Consider the following 23,310-nt stretch of genomic DNA (forward strand, 5'->3'; position numbering starts at 1 on the left):
ACCCCTGAGTCCTCTGAGTTCAGGCTTCCACGGCTCTCTCTCTCCCTCCCTCTGTCTTTTCCTCTTTAATCTCTCTCTCTCTCTATCTCTCTCTCTTTGTCTCTCTTCACCTCCCCGTTTCCCGCCGCCAGTTGGTTGATCGTATCGAGCCGCGGGTGACTTTAAATCAGAAAGTTAATTAGACGCGTTTCACTGTCCTTTATGTCGCCCGTCCGTCGCGTCGCCCCGGTACCCTTTACGTGCTCCCGAGCTGCGCTGGTAGCACTGCTGAACGTGTGTACGTATATACACAGGTACATACATGCATATAGCCGTGAGCGGCTTTCATTATGCGAACTAATTAAACTCCAATCGACGCTGACACTCGACGCCACGACTCTACTATGCTTCTCGTTTGCACCGATCGGCGCGGTACGTCGCGAGCCTGTGTGAGGCCCCTGTGTCTCTTCACCCCGGGACACCGAAGGCTGCATGAGAGACTCTCTCTCTCGGCGTTGGCGGACGATCGAACGACATCCGGATACGTCTCCGCGAACCTTGAGAAGAGGAAATGGCAGGAACGGGGACGCGTCTCGTGTCGCTCGGCTGTACCTTTGAGAATCAGATCGATCCGGTCGCTTAGTCCCTGGGAAATTAAGGTTTACGGTTGCTGGAAATGCGAAGCGGTGGATGTTCAACGTTAAATTGGACGATTACTTGGTATTTTTGCCGCGAGAACCGAGAGGGAGACGCACGTTTCAGTTTTTCTTCGAGAATAAAAATTCTTGTTCCAACTGAATTTTCTGTTTTGAATATTGATCGATTCGATACTTGGTCAGGTTTCATGGGAGTGTCTTAACAGTTTCGTATCGGTAAACACTTGGACAGTAAAGGGATGAACAAAGGAAACCTTTAGCTTTGAAGTGTCTATAATTAAGGTTTATGTAAGAAATATGATTTTCATAGGGTACGCGATAATCTCAGAAGATCCCTTTTACCGGCGTTTCCGTAGCGGCACACGTGGCGAGCCCTTTCGAGCACAGATAAGGTTTCAGGGAATATTCACAAAAGGGAGTATAAAAGGAATTATTAAGGGGCGGATATCATATTTTAACGGGCTGCGAGGGAAGGATAGAATAGATGGAACCGATATCCCGCTAGGGGCCCGGCATAATTATGAATGATTTCGAATATAATCTGTCAGCGTTACGGCTGCACAATCTCGACACGCTTCGATTGGCATGTCCATTGTACCAATTTCGTGTAATTGGACCATAATTATTCAACCTATACATTACCGGTGGCATGACGCTTATGTCTTCGGGTCTCGAATTCCATTCGACTGATCAACGGTGGCGAGAACGTTCGGAATAAATATCCATGTCTATTTATAAGATTATTTTCTTCCAGGGAAATGCACGCATTAAATTGGTTTATGTAATTGTCGTGCGGCCAATTTCGTTGGCCATAAATTTTAATCTGACAAGGCGGCAGTTTTATTGTGTTTCGAAAATAAACGGGTAAAAACGTAATCGTACTGATAGAGGCCCTGTAATAATAGCCGCGCGTATACACGCCTACATTAACCGTAACCTCGATAAGCAGCTTACGGATAATCCTATTAGCTGTATTAATAAATGCAATTCAGAACAACTACGAAAGGAACCATAAGAACCCCGGGTTTATAATAATCTGGTAAGATTTTCTTACCTCTGCCGCCAGCGCTCTTCATCCTGTAACATAAAGACGAATGAATCTATTAGAGACGGAAAATATCATCGGCTGGTTCGTAAGGAAGATTGTTCAAAGCAAAGAACGCTTTACCAGAGAAAGTTTTACAGAAAAACCAAATATTCCAACGATAGCATAGGCCGAGATCATCGAAGCAATCACCGATAATCTTTCAAACGTCACGTCTCGGACGACCTCTCAACATTTAGAACTTCAATGAATAATTCGACTGTATTTAGACAAACATTTGCTCGATTAAAAGAATTCTCGCGCAAAGAAGCATTGGTAACCGAAAGAATGCCCTGCAGTCTTATCGAGAAACGAGTATACCATGTACTACGTAAGCATAATAACTGCTTTATCGAGCAGTTCCACGAGTATAAGAAAATTCCGCGAGATGGTCATCTAAAGCCGCTCATCCGACGTACATAGCCAGGTATCACTGGCCGTTCAAGTGCAAATGCGGTACCCGGCCATTAGAATCGCTGTGCGAGGGGTATGGCGTTCGAGAAAAGTTCGCGTTAACCGGTGCACTGAATACGGGTCTTTGTCTCGATCGTCGGAGGAAGCGGATCGCTATAAAGATCTGCCTGATTCCTGGTCATAGTGGAACGAACGGTCCGCGCTGTTGCGCTGTCCTCGGCGCAACGCTTTCACGAGATCTTTCCTCCGTCTTCCCATTTCGTTCTCTTTCTTTCTTTCCCTCTCTCTGTGTGTCCCGTTCTCTTTTTCTTCCGTTTGTTGCATCCTCCTGGGTTTTTTGCGCTGTCACGAGGCTGGGATTCAAATCGAGCGATCTAGTTAGCAACCGGTTCGCCCTCCTTATTACGGATCGGTCCAGCTCGATTTTGATGCATTGCGGGTAGGCGGGTAATTTAAGAGAATCGATCCGGGTAGCCAACGGCGGGAGCGAGACCGACTGACTGGCCGGCCGGCCGGTTAAACCGCGATCGTTTCGCGGATCGGCCTGATCGCCGATCCGTATCGAGATGCATCACCGCACGGTTTCCTCTTTGTATGGATTTCGAGAAGCAATCTCGCGGAAACCGTACCGCGCAGGTGTTTGCCCTCTCGTATTTCAATTTGAGATTCCGCGATCGAACAGATAAATCCTCTATCCGCGGTCGATGATTGAATTTGATCGGCCGGGTTCGGTTGTAGTGTGTCCGTTCAGGAATTGGGTTCCTCCGTGCGCGATTACTTCATTACTTCGTGGATGGGAATATTATTCTCGTTAGGAACACTTCTATGAATGTAATTAAGACAGTTTGAGAGAATCTTTGGATCGAGCAAATGCTGACGAAACTGGGATGCGAGAGTCTTTTACTTTTTCAGACATGATTTTTTACATAAGATAATTTCTCCAGTCTCTATGGGTAAGAGTATAAGATAGAATAATATTATAATATAATAATTAGCATCACACTTTTGCCATCGGAATAATTTTCTTGATCGAGAGAATGATCTGTTATACTAACCTCCGGCAGTGCAGAAGCGTCACCATCACCACCGCGCCGATACCCGCCGACACCAGGGACACTATCACGAGGGTGAGCACCCACCCCAGTTCTCCAGGTGCTTCTGCAAAGGAAAGAAATCGGTATTAACATAAATAATCGTTAAAAAGGCAGCAACCGGAAAGTACTAATAGATATTTGTCGGATAATGTACTTCAGCCTGAGCTGTTTAAAACCTGGCGACCGAATAAAAATTACAGCGATAGTAAAACACTGGGCCGCGGTGCCATTTACGCTGTTCGTTTCCCTAGGCCATAATATTGTAAACGATCGAACATATACTCCCATGCCGGTGTATATAAATACTATAACTATAATGAAGACACTATAAAACCTCGATCACATTAATTCACGCCCGTTCCGGCGGTCGTAGCTGGCATTCCTAAAACTGAAATACCCTTTCGATAGCGCCATCATGTAAGTATATGCATACTCAATTAATAAAAAATGAAAGATTTCACACAGGGAACGACGGTGTCCCGCAAACACGAGAGGACTACTTCTGAACGTTACCGTGGGCGTCCCGCTGCGGTGGATACCGGGGTAACAGTCCCGGATAAATTAGTCGGCGGTTGGTCGCGTGTTAAGTTCGCGGCAGCGTGAATACGCCCGATAATTGGGCCGCGGTCGCGTTCACCTCGTCCTGTATCCGCGCAGCGGGACGCCCGCAGCTTTATTACGCGAGCTTCGGTATTATTTCTGCGGCACACCTACCGAAAACTCCGCTCTCCGTCTCTTTTTCGGCGCGCACTCGCCTTCTCGCGTGCACCGGGACACGAAATTAACGTTCGCGTGGACGTAATGAAGATACCGCGGCTTCGCCTTAACCGGATCGCGTCTGTCCGACCACCGTTTTCTTCCCACTTTATTTGCGAACTAGTCATCCGCGCGTTTCGCTTTTCGCCATCGCCACTTTATACCGTAGTTATCGAACTGCGGAATAGAGACGATTTCTCTTTTCCTCCGCGATTTCATTGAAATTGAAAGAATAAGGAAGTGACACGAGACGGCACCACGATACTCGTATCTCTTTATTTTCTACATTCATGCAGGTCTCCTGTGCGAGGATAAAGTTTGCAACAGAATGAACGCAATTACCGAAGATACTTTATTAAATAGGTCGCATTATCTTATTTTCGGAGAGGCGAAATCGTTTCAGAGAGGTATGTACATACACAAGGATAAAGTGTATGTACATACTTAATGTATTAAAATCAAGCGTTGAATATACAATCGTCGGTTGAACCAGTGTTTACATTAGACGAAACCTTAAGGATGTTTTAAGGCTGAAAGGTTATTATTCTTAAGATCTCTCCATTGTATCGTGATGTTGTAATCGATGTTAAGCAGATACACAATCGTAAACATTTGTTATTCCTGTTTGCATCGATTAATCCGTAGGAACGGCAATATGCTGTGAGTATTCGCAGCCGATGAACATTCCGCGTAATGAACGCTTCATTCATTTCACCACCGAAGGGGTTCCGAAAGAAGATGTTATTACTTCGGAATTAAGAGGATTAGCAAGGCAGAGGCGTGATGGCGTCTGGAATCAGCGTCCTTGGATAACCAAGCGAGTTTGCGGCGACGGTATCGTTCGCCACGGACCCGATCCAATGGTTTTCCGCGAATCACCGCGGCTGTCCCGGGACACGACCATTTAACCAGTTTCTCAGTCCGTTTGTCCTGCGATTCTCACAGTTCGCTCGCGGCTGAATGCGCGGGGGCACCGCGAGTATCGGCCTCGCTCGCGGCCGCTCATTAGCGAGTTGCTTCTGCCGATTCCGCGAGATATCTTAATCCTTTAATGAAACGTTTCTGCTTGATTCCTAATTTAGAGGCCTGATCGCGGGGCATTTCCCGCGCAAACGAGTCGACGAGCGGCCGGCTTTACTGCCAGTGGTATCGTAAATTAAGAGGAGAAGGTGTAATTTACTCGGAGCGAGCCGCGACGGTCGGGTGGTGGGCAAATATTTATTTCGACCCGGTTTACGTGCCGTGGGGAATGCTCGTTCCAGTATAATCAGTGTTGCCAGTCGACAATTGATAAAACCCTATAGAAGAATTTCCTCCTATCATTAGTTTTTCATCTTGCTCGGCGAGATTCTTCGGCCTCGCGTCGGCCGTGAACCTTGTATTAATTAGGGATACCTCGGTTATAAATATTTTATTGTTCTTCTTTCTCAGTCCTCCCGGTTTAGCTGTGTACCTATTTGCGATCCGGGGCTGTAAAATAGTACAGAGGAAGAACAGGCATCGAGGAAGGAGACGTTAAGAAACGACTGCGGATGTATGTTAATGAAACCTAGTTGAGAATATAGGACATGGAATGGAGGAATAAAATCCGGCACTTTAGTTACCGGATTTTTCACATTGTTGCAAAAAACCGTTCAAAAGTAAAACCGTCAAGGTATCCGTTCACTCCTTTTGGAAAGCAGCGATACCCTTAACTGAAATTTTTTCCGTACGATCAGGAAGCTTTGACAGCTAATATTCCAGGTTTTGCTCGTTCATGTTATCCATCATATATCTTGCGCCAGGATTTGGCGAAAAAAGATATTCGTCTCGGTTATAGACGTGCCTCGTTAGACCATGAAATTTATGCCGAGATTACGAAAGATTTATAGAAAAAGTTCCAGATACGCGGTCAATGAGATTACCTATCAGTTGTAATGCAAAACGAAATCTACCCCAAGCTATAAGGCGGATACTTCTCAGGCCGACTTTACTGCGAAAAGTGAAGAACCTGTATCTTGGCATAAAAATTCCTAGAAAAATCCTTTCGAACGTTCGCGTTTAAATAGTTTCATTGAACCCGTAAATCCCGAGGTGATGAACAAAAAAAAGTCTCTTCCAGTCGGAGGATCAATAATCCAGCTTACGAGGATATCCTCTAACAAGAATCTCGCACCCCAACCTTAAAACTCAAACATAGCGGCCATAATCCCCGAAATGTTTATTATCGCAAGAACTCTAACATATTCATGATCACCTAGCCATCTACACCAACAAACAGAGCACAAAAAATCCGACGAGTCCTCGGGGACATGTTCTCGGAACCAGTTCCAGCAACCCCCGTCGACGCGATATTGACTCATAAGAGGCTCCGTCACGCTAAAAGCGTTATTGTACGCGGTTTGTTGTATTTGTCGCCTCGTGCAGAAACTCTCCGCGTTGTCCGAGGGCCCGTCGATGTTCCGATTGTTCGCGACAGAGAGAACACGAAAGGGTTCGCTCGAGAGGAAAAGAGGGGCGCTTGTAATCCGCTGCCGGCGCTCGACCCTGAGAATCCACCGGTAGAGCAGCTTCGCTCGTGACTACGACCCGGCCGGACAACCAGGCTAGAGTCGTGCCCCATTCACGTGGTCGTTTCGGAGCTGTTCGCCAACAGCTTCGGCCCTTTGTTCGTCCCTCGACCTTGTTCCGGCGAGATGATATTGAAACAAGTTGGATGAATTACGTAGGTAGCTCGGCTCGGTCCTCATCGGTGATCAATAATTAGAAGGGGATAGATGGACCGTCGAGGAAACGGCCGTAGAAATTATTGCCTCTAATAGATCTTATCTTTTTCAATAAATCTGATCCTACTTGACTTCGGGCTGGCCCCGAACTAAACGCTAATCTTTTATTTCTTCGGAACAGCTGATGATGGATTGGATTGCTGTATTTCGATATGGAACCAACTGTATAATATCTTTTTGCAGAATACTCGATTTTGGAGACAAAATAATTCTTTCTAAATATTTAAGTACGGGTGAATATTTAACCTGGATTCGGATAAAGGATATTCTTCGTACCGAGGAAACATGTTCTCGATGTTCCTTTTTCCTGTGGCGAACCCTTCATTTTGCCGAATCCTCGAGGGTGACATGATTCACACTCTAGAAATCCGTTTCCATCCCATTAAGCGACACCGGGTGGATCCACTGAAGGGAGACGAAGCGGAGAGACACGACAGTAGAGTGTCGAATCGAAGAAAAAGGACGAGAGTCTAACACGCCAACACGTAAGTTCGAATTAACGGCAACAGGTCGCGCGGAGGCACCACGAATGAAGAGGAAACGGTGCGGTGCGATTTGGAGACGCTGGAAGACAAAGGAGGGAGGATAGCTGGCCGTCTATCAGCGTCACGTTCTTGACGTGAACATAACAACATGCACGCCACGGCTGATAACGCGTTACAAGAGAGTTATCAATCATCTCTCGCGGGGACCGGCCACCTAGGATAATTCCTGCTCGCTGGGAAGCGCACGGACAACTTGGTTGTGCGTCAGGTTACAATGTTGTTTCGACGTAGATAGGGAAGAAAGAGAGCAGCTCAATTTTTATTTTCCCTTTGATCCTTTTGGGGAACTGTACATCATCTCGAATTCCCGATTGGAAACGAACCAAGCGTACAAAAAGGGAACACGTTCGCTGCGATGTTCGAACCGTTCTACGCTTGTCGATTTCGCGCCCTTTCGATCATCCTACGTGGTACATTGTCCGTTAGGACTTCACGCGTTGTCGGAGGAAAATCTTGTAAACTTTTCAGAGCAATTAATACGTAGAACGCCGCATGATTTCAAGAGGAAAATACACAGAATGGAAAAAATATGATATTAAATCATTTGATCGAATTGCATTCCTACTCCACGTTCATCTAGCTGAATTTTTGATAAATATCATATTATAAACCACAGCTCGCTTTAGTAGTTCTATGTTTCATTTATGTTGGACAATTTCTCAAACTTCGGAAATACTAGTTCCGTGATCTACACGATCATTAATTTTTGGATTAGATTCCGATAAAGGGCAGAGACTTGAACACATGATTCTCGATTTTTATATCCTGTAATTGCTATAAGGCTTCTTTCAAGAACGTGATGATCGCTGAAACGACTCATTTCTTCGGCTGCAAAAGTAAATCAAAGAACCAGCGGCGTATCACGGCAGCAATAAACCGCAACGTCCACCGCGATATTTGCCCGGGATCGCGATCATTCGATCGTGCTTTAACGTGCGATCGTTTCGTCGTTTTGCCGTTTTCAGGCCGGTCGTCGATCGGCCATTAACCGATACAGGATCGAAGCGACACAGGATCTTCGCTTCAGTGTTCAACGATCGTTTAATCTTGTTAGAAGCGTGGCCAGTCCTCTATCGGGTGTTTCAAAGATATTGCTTCGGATATAATTAAAAGTTGTTTGATCGGAAAGAGGAAACATGGTGATCAAACAGTGTTCTTCTTATGGAACATAGAATCTTGACGTGATCCGGCATGATAAACATCCCACTCGTTCGAACGCATTGATAATAAAGCCGCTGGTCGAACTCGTTTCACGATTCAATATTTGATTCAATATTTTTCCGTCGATAAAACCGAGCAGTTTCAATAGAGGTTCGACGACTTTATCCGGCTAGTCATTTCGGTATTCCATCGTAGACCAGTTCTTTGATCAACGTGATACAATCTTATTTCTAGATAAAATATCTCCGTATTTTTGTTTTTATGCAATGAACTTTTTACTTTCGGGACCAAAAAAGTCCTGTCATATCAGTTACATGTTTCTTTCTGCAAATTAAACTGTGTTTAAACGAGATGCTGTCTTTTTCACAATTCTTTCATACTTTCTATAGGAAGAACGTTTTGGAAGTCTGGCAACGAACAATTTTACTAATCCCAGTTGCCTAATCGTTGGAGATCCAAGGCGGGAATTATCAGGGCCAACAGCGAGTGCGTTTTCACTCTGTCCATCTTTCGATTTCGTGGCCCGGAGGAGTCTAGTTTTTGATTTGTAAGCGTCCATGGGGGGCCGACACGTTCGCCGACGTGAACGCCGCCGGTACACGCATTCTCCGGCCCGATTTTACACGTGTTCGCTGCCACTGGCGACGCTCATGCACGACACGCAACGAGTTCACGCTTATGCTTCGCAGGATTTATGCGAATATCGGCCATTCCGCGAGACACGGCTGCGAACAGGTGTGAAGGAATTCGAAGAAGGACGATCAACGCTCGACCACCCTCGGAGAGGTAGAAGAAGACGCAGGAAACAGATAAAATCTGTAAAAAATGCCAAATTTAACGCGCTGCATTCTCTGTGGCTGCAATTTTGTGTAATTATTAATGGTCTGTGTGTGTTTTTTTCAATTACTTTAAGACGTCGCTGCAATGTATTTGTGGACAGCCAGTTTCTTGATTGACGCGATGCGTAATGACGGGTAATTTGATAGTATACGATACTAAATAACCTAACCCAGACATCTTACAAATTTTATATTTATACGAGAACAGTCTTTATATATTACACAACAGTTCTTATGTTTTATGTTAATAGTCAACGAGAAAATGGGGATCGAAATGGAGCCGTTAACGTATTTAAGTGCTCGCTTATGGTTAAATCAGCCATTAAAAACTTACGGAAAAGTTCCTCGAGAAGCTTGGTACTCACTGATTTCTTTGTTAACACTTCGCGGAACATTCAGCCAATAAGAATTGCAAATTTATCCTATTCACGCACTCACCTGTTAAGTTGGGAATACATTATTACCGTTTTTACTACTTATCCATCTTAGCTTTCAATTAGAGATTTTTACGGTGACCCAGAAAAATATAATTATCTTCAGTTTCATCGGCATCCAGCCGGCTAACGAACATCTCGCACGTGTTCCCCGCAGTTTCTTCGGTCATTATGCAAATCAGTAATTACGCCATCGGTCGCGAACGCATGGAAAGTTGTGAATACGTTGTCATGATTCACTGGTCGCAGAATTAAACTCCGTTTATCCGCTTTCGTCCAACGGGGACGACCGAGCGAGCCGTTTCCCTGTACAACGTCATCGATCGCCGATCGGAAGTGTTAAAATTGAAATCATCGGTGGATCTTTCGAAACGCGTTACGCAAACCTATTAATTTCAACAAGGAATCGTAATAGCATTACCGGTGCGTAGGTCGGGGGATTCGATTATCGAAATTCCGATCCTGGGACCAGCAGAGCATTAATCATCGGTGTCATCGTGATACGCATCGAAAATTCGACAGCCCGTGCCGAAACGCTTTTTGTGGACTGTTCGATGCGCGTTTTCGACAACGATCTATCAAGTTCACCCTTGATGGATACTTGTTACAGAAAATTAATAGCGGAGGAATGTAGAAAGTGATTCTAGATGAGTATCTTATGAAATAATTTCTGAAGAACATATTCATTTTGTTTTCCAAGGTTATTTTATCATTGCTCCTCGTTAGATCACAATAAAAAATAGTAAAGAATCAAAGCTCGACAAGTAAACTTTGAAAGAAGAACAAAAATTCATTTTTCTATTGATTTCCTATGTTCGAATTTCGATTAAAGTTGGTTCGAAGTTTTTCGAAGAAAGGAAGAGGGACATAAATAAGATGATTATTCCACTTAACAGTGTTATTCGCAATGAACGAGCCGCGGACAACTACCGCGTTAAATCCCTCCGGTTTTTTCGCCTTCCGGCCGTTGTGAAATTACGTCGCGGCTCGATATGCGTAACTACGCCGACTTGTCATTATCTCCGGACAGTAACTGGTACCGGGACGCGGGCACGTTTCGCGCGAAAAAAAGCGCGGCCCAAGACTACGCCGGGATAATTAGAGATTTACCGTAACTTCGCTCCTTGAGCGATACGCGGTGCTGCCTTTTTCTCCGCGGCCAAAAACCGACGGCCCGATGGACACTGGCTGAGCGACGGTTCTTGAAACACGCTCACGGAACGCTTCGCGTCGCGCCTCGTACCACCCAGTCTTCTTTCGGCCGCATTCTTCGCGCGCTTTTTAAAAAACCGCGCGGTAATTACGGATACAATTATACCAGTCGCTCGTCGTTCTCACCCGTTCCTTCGAAAAATCCGATCGGTTTTGTTTACCTCCGTATAATCGACGAATAGGTTTTGCTTCGAACATAAATTATTTTCTATAGTTAACGCTAAACGCGGCGGCGTTTTATATATCCTTTATTCTACCGCCGATAGAAAACAGCACATAAAATAGCTTTAACGAGAACAGGATGAAAGGGGCGCGGTCTTTTTCACGTTTCGGTGTTAATTTGCATTCGCGATGAACATACGGTTCGTGTTCGATTTCGGTTTGAAGAAACGTTCACTTTATTCCCCGTTACAAAGTCGCGAAGCTGAAACCTCGAAAACATTTCCTACCGAGAAGTCTGTGTAATCTTTGATCTGTTTAATCTTATTTCTGATGTTTAATGTTTTTCGTCTCGGTGGGATTCAACCGAATCATCTCTTCGCGTTCGCTCGTACCGATGAATCGACAAGAACCGATTATCGTTCGCATATTGCAACAACCGGTACAAGAAACCATGGTACAAGCAGCGAAGAAGCACAGCCGGCAACATCGGCCAATAATTTGATTACAAGTTTATTCGGTAGCAATCTGATTTTGTTATAACGATGATCGTCGTTATTCCGAAGTACGAGTTTACCAGTCGAATTACCATCTTACGCCGCGCTGGCAATTTTACCCGTGGTGGACTCGACCTTCGCGGTTACCAATGATTGCACGGCCATTCACGCCGTTTCCGCTTTAATGCCATTCGATTGAACATCGGAAGGACCGAGCCGTGCCTTTCATCCTCCATATTTCATGGGACGTTTAATTACGAAACGATGATCACGTCGTTGCCTTCGCGGTGAATTCTGCCGCGTTTGAAAGTAAAACGAATTTCCCTGGAGCCTGTTACATTCATATTGTATATTGCAAATTCTTGTACGCGAAATGGCGACCGATATCGCGCTCGAATTTAGCCTAATTTCATTGGATGGAGCCGGTGGAAACCGGTTTGTCGGCGTGCGAGGATCAACAGGTCTACTGACCAAAACAGAGATTTCAACGTGCGTGCGCGAGAAGTCGGGTGAACGACTAGAAAGACTAATAGACTGCGCATCTTCCTGTTGCGATGTCTCCAGCGTATTGCATCTGTAAAGAGGGAACACCTATTTGCATGGCTGTAATATTTAAAGGAGACGTGTCTTCCAACATAGATCATTTTATCGCGTCCTATTAGCATGCGCGTGAATTATCATGCTTTAATATTCTCCAGACAACAATTACTCAAGACATCTGCTAATTTTGTAGCGCTTCTTCGTGTTTGCTTCTCCTCTAATGGCAGTGCTTATCCCAACGTCTCGAGCTGTACCAGTACTCGGCATCTAATGAGCCGATTTCACTTTTACCGCACCGGTACAAGGATGAAAGAAAGAAGTCACTCATTCCGCTACAATGAACGCCTGGTAGTCGGTATTGAAGCTGGTGACAAAATAATTAAGACCGTTCAAAAGGCGGCGCGCCGCGATCGTTGAATTACGTGTTCGCTAATTGCCGCGGAACGTTACGCAACGACAGCGCCGTTCGTGTAGGTACGTGCGCGACGCTCATTAATCATCATTAAGGAACGATTCGTGTGTCCTGATAAGGTTCCGCGGGGAGGGCCGGATTTCGCGACATGAAAGGGGAACGCATACACAGAGTCGCCGGATTTCAAAAAGGATCTTTTTCTCCGTCCCGTATTGTCGGTGCCGCGAATGGATCGTCAACGCGAATGACGTTAACATTTGTAACTGCTATTTTGCGCGTTGATGGCGCTTAAATAATGTCGGATTAGTGCGCCGGGAATACTGTGTAAATCATTGTTGCTTTTAATTCCAACACCTGGCTCTTGAACTCTTGAACTCTCGGCACGTCCATCGACACCGATTCTTTTACAATGGACTATTGATCGCGTAATCAGGATTTTTACTGTACTCAATAAGCTTATCTCGATACCGTAAAATTCACATGTATTGTAAATCGAACACAACAAAATTTAAGCCTAACCAAAGTTAATACCGAGAAATTGAAACAAATATATCTAGTATAAATAAGAAATCGGCAACACATTGCCAGCTAATTCGGCGTGAACCACCGTGAAACTAGAGCTCAACAAAAACCGCCCTCGAAATTCGAAACGAAAGAGAAAAACCCGGAACAATTACGAGACCGCTTCCGTCACGAGCGCCTCGAAACAATGCCCGACTGGATTAATTAAAATCGTGCCGGCCGCGGCTTTAATTACCCGCTCGGTGTGCCCGTACGCGACAAACGACCGCCGGTGAGGAAAAAAAAGCGCTGGCCTGGTTTTTACGCGTCCACGCGCCCCGATCCGTTTCGGGTCGCGCGAATTCGTCTCGAACGACCCGCGTCGCAAAGCAACAATTACTCACAGCGCGCCTCTCGATCGGTGTACCCGCCATTTTCTGATCGCTCGGGGGCGCCCCTGGTTCGATTAATCAGTCTTGGTGAGATCAACGAAGCCAAAAGCTGGAGACCGGGGTGGTAAAAACAAAACAGCGTCGGCAACTGACTGAGAAAAATAGCCGGACGTCGGCTCGACCAGGCAGTAGAGAGACTTTCAAGTCCCGTCAAAATGGAGAGCGGTGGGAACGAAGCAGAAAGGAAGCGACAAAACGAAGAGCAACCGAAGATCGGTGTTACCTCGTATCGATGAATTATACCGAGCGATAGTCCTCCGGTATCCGTCGGCGTACTACCGATAAATATGTCATTAACAATAATAATTTATCCGGAAAGACGGGCGCTGCTGATCGCTCCGGGCAGCAGGCTTCACCTGGTCCCGTTCTCGATGAGCCATACACGCGCGTCCAGCCTTCTCGCACGGCCCCGCGATCACGCTCTCCGCGGTTGGTGATAATTGAGCCGTCTCCCGGCACTGATGCAATTTTAATCGGCCTCGGTTTTCGGCTCCGCGGGCGAAACCCGCGGTTCACTCTGCTACGCCGGCCACTTTTCTCCACCGTTCGAGGCCCTTATCTCTGTCGATTCCGACTCTCCGCCATCTAGCCCCGGGTGCCAGCTTCGTGTCCCCTCCCCCCTGGTCGTTCCAGCATCCTCCTCGACGCGCCGGCGAGCTGCTCTCGTCGATCGCGCTATTTGTTACTCTTCGCCGATCCTCGGTTTGCTCGTTTTTACTGTTAATCGAGCGCTTTGTAACTGTCCGGTCCGACTCGGCCGCGCACACCGTTGCCCCAGAGGAAAGGAAAGCCGACAATTACGCGCTCTTACGGATATTTCATCGGCCGACCGATGCGTTTTTCGGGCCGCGCGCCGACTTACTTAAAGCTGATCTCGCGAGCCAATCGAATCGCGGGATGCCTTTTGTACGGGGTACGGATGGGGTTACGGGTTTAGGATCGCCTTGCTCCGCTTCCCGACGATTCATTATTCACGGAGTTTCTCTGTTACGCCGGCTAATTGCTTCCTTGATTAATGCTCTCGTGAGGGAGCCTCGGATCGGCGGCTGTTCGACGATTTCGCCGCGCCGATATCGTCCGCGTTAGGTGGATACTTACTTCCCTGTTTGCTCGGAAAAGAGACTGCAACCACGGGTAACACGATCTGGAGCTCGGCGCGCTCGGCGGTGTCGTTTTTCGATAGTTGCGTGCGTCGGCTTGGCGTTTAAAGGCGTAACAGTACATCCGTGTTTTTCTCGTGTCAATAGTAGCGTATGTTATGTGCGGGTTTGCGGATCAAACATTACATCGGAATATCGGTTTCAGGAAATAAACAATCTGACGTCGTCGTGCGCTTTAACGCGCAATCTGCTTTTCAAACAGTTTTTAGATGACTTTAACTGATTTTATAAGGCACGATTCATCGGTAAGTTTCCACATTTCCTATCTACTTTTCTTTCCTCGGCGGGAACGAACGCCTTAACGAGCAAAAAACCAGCGGTCGTATCCTTAAATAAGATGCCTGAAAGTTCGTCTGGGAATCGCGAAAAATATTTAGTCAACACCACGAATGAATAATTATTCTTGATTATTCTCGTATAATAAAATCCTGAACACGATATCGAGTGATTCCGACGCGCAGCGTGCTCCAGCGACTTGCGCGTATGAGCGGATATAAGTCCCATTCCTCGTCGAATTAATTATGAATTCCCGAGAAAGTCGTTACCCATATATTGCCCTACATAACAATAAACTTGGGACTGTGCCTGAAGTAGATTAAATTTGCGGTTGCGGTTCGACGGGAATTAACGACCGGCCGGAGAAACACTAATTGTAAGAAAAGAACGCTTTTGTGTCTTTCGCGCTTCCATTCGACGAGCGCGGTTCGCCGTCGCGCCGTTTCCAGCCGCCTCGCCTTAAATGGTGACACTAAATTTCGCGCGATTACTCAAGAAATTAGTCGGCCGGCCGCTCGTAAATAAAAACGCCGCGCGATCGGGAATTTTTAGGTGCGTCGCATCCGATAGGCTGTCTCCTTTACCTGATGGCTCAATATACCCGCGGGTTCGGCCGATTCATTATATATTCACGGCGTTATCCCGGTCGGCCTGGCTACCAGCTGAAAACAGTCACACGGGATAAATCACGGAAACCGCAAGCATGCCTGAGCAATTACGCGGCCACGGATAGCAGTGGATACGTCTTAATAATGGCGGCGTTGCGGCGTCGGTGTCCCTGTTATTCCCCGGAACAGTGATTCATAAGACGATGTTTATCGCTTTCGTGCGGATGGTTAATCGGTGACCGGCATTCGGCATAAAATACACGAATTCAGAAGAGGCAGGTGAATTAATCTCGACCCGTTTCTGTCGTTACGCGCGTGTCGTACAATGTCTGCTCATTCCGTTGATTTTATCGCCTCGTATCTCAAATTCAAGATGGCGTGGTTTCGAGCACACGGCACGCCGACCAGGTCGAGATTATCGTTAAACGAAACCTGGAAAAATTAACTTGCCTGGGGATCGGCAGTTTTGAACACCTATCGTCGATATAAAATTTAATCTTGTATTTATCTGTGACGAGCATAACGCAGGAATTCGTAAGAAATTCAGATTTTTAGGAGAAAGCGAAGGTACTGAAATTAAATGAGATCTTGTAATCTAAGAGAAAGTGAATTAAAAAGAAGATACAAATGTATCTATAAAAATGTTTAGTTAATTTTTTCTCGACAATTCCACGCGTTATGATGGCATAAAATTTCGCGGTAGGATAATTAGATTTTTTCAGATGGATAGCAGCGATCAGGAAAGGCAGATATACGGCGATGATTTCGAGGGTGGACGCGACTCGACAGCAAATCACTTTTACATCGGCTTTACGAGCTCTGGAAGGCACCGTCGAAGGATGTCCAGAGGGTTGCTTGTAACTCAGCGCCGTGCACCCGGCTATTCGGATGTCAAAAGATATTTAAGCCCGGCTCCTAAATGCTCGTGTAAACAGATCGTGTTCCAAAAACGACTGACGAATGTCTTTCAGGATTTACGGCGCTTATTTTGACGATCGACGAAATTGTAGACTTTTCGTTTCAGGCCCGTCCGTGTATCACAGCGCCGGGACCTGTTCCACAGGCGTTTCCTTCGGCGTTAGGGTCGGAATGGTCGTTCGGAAATGTTCCACAACGGTTTTTGTTGTCGATGGCACGGTTCGAGTCGATACCGACATTTATGTTACCGATGGAATCGATATTTCAAGCGTATACGAGCGACGAAACGAGGTCGGTCGCCGCTCTTTGTTCGACGCGAGAAAACGGAAATTACGAATCTCGCCCCGAGAAGTTACGACTTCCGTATGCAAAGGAGCGTTCACGAAAATTAAGAATGTTCCACCTTTCGGACGGAATAAAAATTCAATAACGCGATTTTAAAGAAAAAACCGACACCTAGGGTAATTTATTTCCAGCATTCCACCTCGTCGTCGAATAGCTTCATTAATTCAGCCAATACCCCTAAACGGCTCTTAACATGCGCTAAATATAAAATTGGCTATCGGACATAAACCAGGCTGCATTTATGGTGGATCCGCACGGAAGGATCGGCGAGCGTGCACGGGAAAGAGAGAGGAACAGATAGCGGGAGCAAGAGGGAGAGAAAAAAAGCATTAAGCAGGAAAATCATAAAAGATCCTCGGACCACTTCGGCGAAGTGAACGTGACGAAGTTAATTACCGAAATACGTTCCATTCGCTGCCAGACGGGGGCCGTTAACTCGCGTCTTTATAGCGTCGTTTCGGTGGCTTCGATAATATTTCCGACAATGCCAGCCGGGCCCGGTAGGCATTTCGAGAAATTAGAAGTCACCGTTCCCAGACGTCTCCGTCCCCCGTCGTACGCAGGATGAGAGAGCCACGCTTCCCTCTCTCGGGGCACGTCGTAATTCACGCGCGAGACTTTCACCGCTAATCGTTCTCGGGGCTCTCTTCTTGTCCCTGGGAGAGAGAGAACGATCCGGCGCGGCGGGCTCCGATAATGGCGCGTAAATCACTCTGCCCCGTGTCGATCGGCTACCCCGAAAACGATTAGGCGACGCATGTTCGATCAACGCGCCACCTTACTAATTTAGTTAACGGCCATAACGAGTCAATCGCGGGAGGATACGTCCCGGATCGATCAACGACGAACGAGCTTCTCCTGTTCTCGTGCTCGTGTTAACATCGATAGTCGGTCATTGTTTTAATGGGACGAGAATGTTCTAGAAGTGGTTTTCTGCTTATATATTGATGAGGAGCTTGGAGATTTTAATGTGAAACGGATCGACTAATCGCGAGTATGTTAATGTAGGATTACAGTATTTCGTTGTGTTTGTATTCTATGTTGTCTTCTCGAAATTTCTAAGGAAAAAGTTATCATCCTGATACATATGGAACATATTATTCTTGGGTATCATCGACTGAATAATTGTTATAAAGAAACGAGTAGCGATTCGTTTTTGTCGTGGCAATCTGTCAGGCGCGGTGTACTATGGCTATCAAGCATCGCAATAATCCAAAAAAAAAAGGGTTAGAGCTATTCGTCTGGGCCTCTCAGCCTCGTGTCGCAGGAACTAATAAGTAATTGGACTTTACGTTACATCAAATTAATCTACAATCAATGTCTATGTTAATGCGCGGCAATCGTGTCATTACTGTATCGTGGCGCGTTCATTATACCATCCAGATGGTCGGCGATGGAATTATATCGCTTTTACGGCCGCCTCAATTGCCATCTCGAAACTATAATCGAGATAAAGCCGTACAGCTACGGATCGTAGATCGTGATTGAAAATATGTGTAAGGTGTACGCTGCGATGTGTCCAGAACGAAACAGAGAGAAGAATAAAGGAACGGACCGGGAACAGATCCATCAACCGGGGGAACGATCGATCGATCGATCGATTTATCCGTCATCCCATCTGAACTTCGCCGGCCGCTGGCTTCCACGCGCTCTCTGTCTAGCTGTCTACGAAGGTGTGGCCAAAGAGACAGCCGAATTGACAGTGGGACGGTCGACTGCGTCTCTGCGTATCCCTATGAGCACGTGGAGGAACAAAGCATCGATCTTCTAAACTGCAAGAGTTTAGAATCCCTTCGAAATTCAGAATTCTGCTTTATAGCAATGGTGACTTTGGGTGACCGGACATTGAATGGGAAGTTGGTTCCGAGTCTCTTCTGATTATATTTTTCTTCGACTCGAAGGTGTACGTTAATGGACTAAATCGCATAGAGTCTCTGTCCAACTTTAAGTACGTAGACCGATTGTTTGATTGCAACCGTCGGCAATTTCTCTTCTTCAAACTCGTATGATCCGAGTACAGAACACAATACTGCCAGCCACACGCTCTGCCGCTCACATTTCTTTCCTTCTAAAGATTCATTAAAGCCTATTGAAAAATCTAGATACCATAGTTCTTACTAATTGCAGTTTCTGCGAATAGTGGGATCACGCTGGTTTCCTTCGAAAGTGATCGCAACGGCCGGAGATTGCGCTGTTCCCTTTGAAGCGGCCAGCAATGGCGGCGATCGTGCACGGTCCAGCACACTGTGCGCATCAAGAAAGCCTTTCTACGCGATACCGTACAATAAGTTGTATAGCCACGATAAATTACCCGCATTAGAGCGATGCGCCAGAGACCTATTTGTGGGGAAGCGTGCATTAACTGCTGCGGCGCGACCATGTAACGTTATCGGAATAGCTTTTCAAGCGAGTACAGGCCGCGGTTAACGAAGAGGTTAAGGACCCGGCTGGATCGTTAAAAACGATCCGAGATCGTCCGAATGGAATCATATCTCTCTGCGTGGCGGCGTATTTATCGGATCGATCTCCGCGATTCTACGTCCCGCCTCGGCCGTATCACGGTTGTCACATTTACTCGATCGGTCATCGAACACCGATCGATCGCATCGATCGATAACGAATGTGAAATCTGTTCCTGGATAACGTACCGCGGTTTGCGATCCTCATGACGGCGAGAATGACTTTTCCCGCACGTGTCCGCTAGTTTAGAACATTTTCAACGATCGCTTAACTTGGTAAACATTATACCGCGTGCGTATCTGAAAAGAATTTTTTGAGAATTACAAGATCCTCAATTATATTCAAATACTGAATGTTGAACAATCGACGGTTCGCAATGTACAAGTTAATTTCCATCCGAGAGTTTGAATTCCCAGGGAAATATTCTTCATTCAATGTACCCTTCCAGCGTTTTCTAAGAAATAACCAGTGAGCTGTCAGTTGTGACGTCCAGTTAACGGAATCATTCATACTCTACGTCAGCTGTACGCGAACCAACGAGACCCGCACGAAGGCACTTGGTACATGTCAACGTCAGGTTCTCGTACCCGCCGCAGCGAAAAGTGTAAGAATAGAACCGAGCGGATAGGTTCTCCTTATCCCTGCCGGTACGAAAGAGAGACGGATTACGGCTCGCCGCGTTGATGCACGTTTAAGAACGTTCAAGGGCCACCGGTGTAATCAGCAATAGTCGAAAAGGGGCCAAAAGAAAAACAAAGCCGGCATTGTAGCTCGACGTGGTACTCGGCCGCTTGTAGCGACTTCGACGGTTCAAGGAGCAATTATAACTTGATGGCTCTATTGCCTCGGTGTCTATGTTCTTTCGAGTGCCGATCACGTGCGTGTTCATGTCTTGTAACGAAGAGAACCGTGAAAGACGCTTTGGTTTGTTCAACAAGAGGTTTTAAAAACGTTGAAGAGCCCGGATCCGGTCCGAACATCGGTTCTTGCGTGTTGAGGTGTTGTGCACTTTAATTAAACTGTACATGCAAATTGACGAACGAAATGATAAGTTAAAATATGAATTCATAAAGCTGTATAGAATATTTGCGAAATTTTATTCTGTCATAATCATTCATTTCGCATAATGCAATCAAATATTTGTAGTGTAATTATAATATAACTATACTATTGTAGAGATGCATAAAGAAAAACATGTGCAAGTGTATGGCAAAAGGTCGAAGAATCATTGCAACGATTTATTGCCGCTCGGATGGCTTCAACTCGCCGTAAGCGCGGTCCCGTCGGTGATTTCAATGCGCGTTGAGCGCGGTCGCGGCGGTGATTTCAACGCGCGGTAAAGCGCGTCGCGTCGGTGATTTCAACGCCCGGTAAGCGCTATCTTCCAAGAGGTTTCAACGCGCAGCATCGTACGCCGTTCCAAGGGATTCAATTTTCTAATCCACTCATCACGGAACACTCCCTTCAACGAACGCTAGCGCCGCTCGGACATGTTCCCTCATAAACGTGAAGTTACCGCAACGACTAATGAGACGCGGCGAGTTAAGAATCTCTTAACTTCGATATCCCGAGGTCGGCGTAATGTAGCCTTTCCAAGATTTTATGTCTTCACTTATTCGACCGGTATCTACACCGTTCCGGGGATCAGCCATTTGGAGTATCAGCTCCGCGGAGAACGGATCCTTCAACGAACCGAACAGCTCAATCAGTCGGTGCGACCAGGCTGGCCGATTACTCTGCCCCTTCTCGCGTGATGTCATAAGGACGAGAAGTTGAGGAAAACGAGTCACGAGAAAAAGTTGCTTGGGTGGCCGTGGCGCGCGGGAACAAATGGCGCGTCGTGCTCGGTGGCTTTTAGCTAACGAGTCGCAAGGATGATGCGTACACGGACACATACCTCTACGCAGGCGCGCGGTCGACGGACCGAGCTGAAAATGAGTCAGCCGAGGAGAGGCTCGGTGGTATTTCTATCGGTTCTAATGTAGCGATACATGCCTGCCTGTTAACAACTCTTTTCCTCTCAGCTGTGAGCACGCCCGCCGCGTGAAACAAGATAAGGGAAAAAACGGTGGATAAATAACGGAGGCTACTCCTCGCCGGCCATCCACAGGGGTACAAGAATTCCTAAACGACCAATGGTGTGTCAGTGGTGGCGGCGAAAACAGGACGTGAAAGGGAAGAGAGAAAGAGAAAGAGTAGAACGCGGATGTTGCCGGAACCCGGTGGACTGGCCCGTGTTACCGAGATAAGGGGCCTAAGTTTGGGCATAGTTCGGTAAGTGGCGGAGATAAGCCGGACGCCAGCGGGGATGACCGTGTCCGACGTATGGGAGAAACACGCGACAGTCTGTCTCCGAATAATCGGCGCGGCTTGTAATCTTAATTACCTGGAATACCACTGGGGAATCGCGTAGGTCGGTGTATCAACGCGGCCGTCCTCTAACTTCGGACGCGGAGAAAGCTTGTTAAGTGCGAGCGTCGTGAGAACTTTAAGTGTCTTCAACGTGCTATCTTTGGGACTGATTGGGACACCGAATGGGATGATACACCTGCGTTTGGGGAATATCATTGTACGAGGGGAACATCCATTGATAGGCTACAATTAATTCGGATAGCGATAGCGCATAGAAATGTCAATTTTATGCTGGATGTGGATTTCATAGAAAATACAGTTTTCATCGGAATCGATGCGATATCAATTTTTTTCAACGATAATAAAGCAGAAGGAAGTTAGAAGTGCTCGTTGAGAATTGAAGATATCCTGATCCAGGAATAGAAAGATTGCTTTGCCTCATGTCTAATTAAAATTCAGACACGATCCTAACACGTAAATGGAACGGCGCACGGTAAACGGTTTCCCTTGTAGTAAGCGAGTTTCTCTAATCACGAAGTTCCAATTATCTCACGCTTTAATTTATAGCAACACCTCATCGATGATTTACATAGTTCGTAATAAAGTAAATACAGTATGCGTAATTTATGCCCTGGGTAATTCGTTCCGTGAGCACTGTCAACATGATATCCCGGCGGCAAGATAGTAATTAATTCCGTTCCAATCATCGTTAGACTCTCGCGCGCGACGCGTTGCGAAACCGTTTTGCTCGTGAACTAATAGATAGAGCAGGGCAACGTTTACCGATCTGGGTGTTTCATATTCAACGTTAAACGCGCCATTATACCGGTTACTGCTCCGCGCGGATTAATGATTCGCGCATTTATTCGAAAGCCGTTTATTTGCATATTATTAACCCACCTCGCCGGTTAATTAATCGTTCACGTAATCCACGCTGTTAGGATTATTGTACGTTTCGATCCATTCGGTGAAAACACTTTCGCAGTTCTTCCCACACTGTCTCTCCCTGTCATACGGTTCTCGCAGATGAATCATCGTGTGCTACATTTCGAGTTTAATTAATATTTACTCTTATAAGGTATCCGGCAAGCTTAGTCCGAGCCTCGTGCAGGTTTTTTTCGAGCCTTGAATGTAAATTAATTTGATTGGATACGTGTCCCTGGAAGAAATAAGAGGTGCGAACGGACAAAACTAACTGTTTCTGTATGTAAGAGGAAAGATTTCTCGTGGGAAAGAACTACATCTACTGAATTCGAATTTCATTAACATAATCCGGACAGTGGACGATTAGATTCAAACGAAATCACGCTTTTCGTCGTATTGATTATTTCTTTCGAAGTATCGATTCGAAATAAATAAAACTTGGAATTAAACGGTACCCTTAATTCTTCCTAATGATATTCTGGAGATCTGGCGTTCTTATTGTTTCAGGTTTTATAAGGACCAACTAGGTAATTAACTAAATTCCAAGCGACAGCTCTAAAATACTGCTTTTTAGGGATCGTAAGTGAGTGTCGCGGAATTTATTCGCATTCTTCGGTCGAAAACAATTCCTCGGCGTGGGGTGGATTAGCCGCGAGCAGCCGATAAATACGAGAACACGTAACGAATCGGGGTGCACGCAATCAAAAGGACGCACACACGCGCACAGTAGCCCTGCAGCGCGCCAAGAACCGCCGCCAATAAATCTA

At 46.2% G+C, this 23,310-nt stretch overlaps 1 protein-coding gene across 1 annotated transcript in view; it reads right to left on the reverse strand.

The window, feature by feature from the left end:
- The window catches only part of LOC116424932 (uncharacterized), a 43,612-nt gene that overhangs the window by 11,153 nt on the left and 9,149 nt on the right, over positions 1 to 23,310 (reverse strand). The window contains exons 3-4 of the mRNA XM_076368983.1: positions 3,189 to 3,291; positions 1,690 to 1,712 (exon numbers count right to left, since the gene is read on the reverse strand). Coding sequence (XP_076225098.1) covers positions 1,690 to 1,712; positions 3,189 to 3,291 — 126 coding nt within the window. The remainder of the gene's footprint in view (positions 1 to 1,689; positions 1,713 to 3,188; positions 3,292 to 23,310) is intronic.

This window comes from Nomia melanderi, chromosome 7 (assembly GCF_051020985.1).
Source record: "Nomia melanderi isolate GNS246 chromosome 7, iyNomMela1, whole genome shotgun sequence".
Lineage (NCBI taxonomy): Eukaryota > Metazoa > Arthropoda > Insecta > Hymenoptera > Halictidae > Nomia > Nomia melanderi.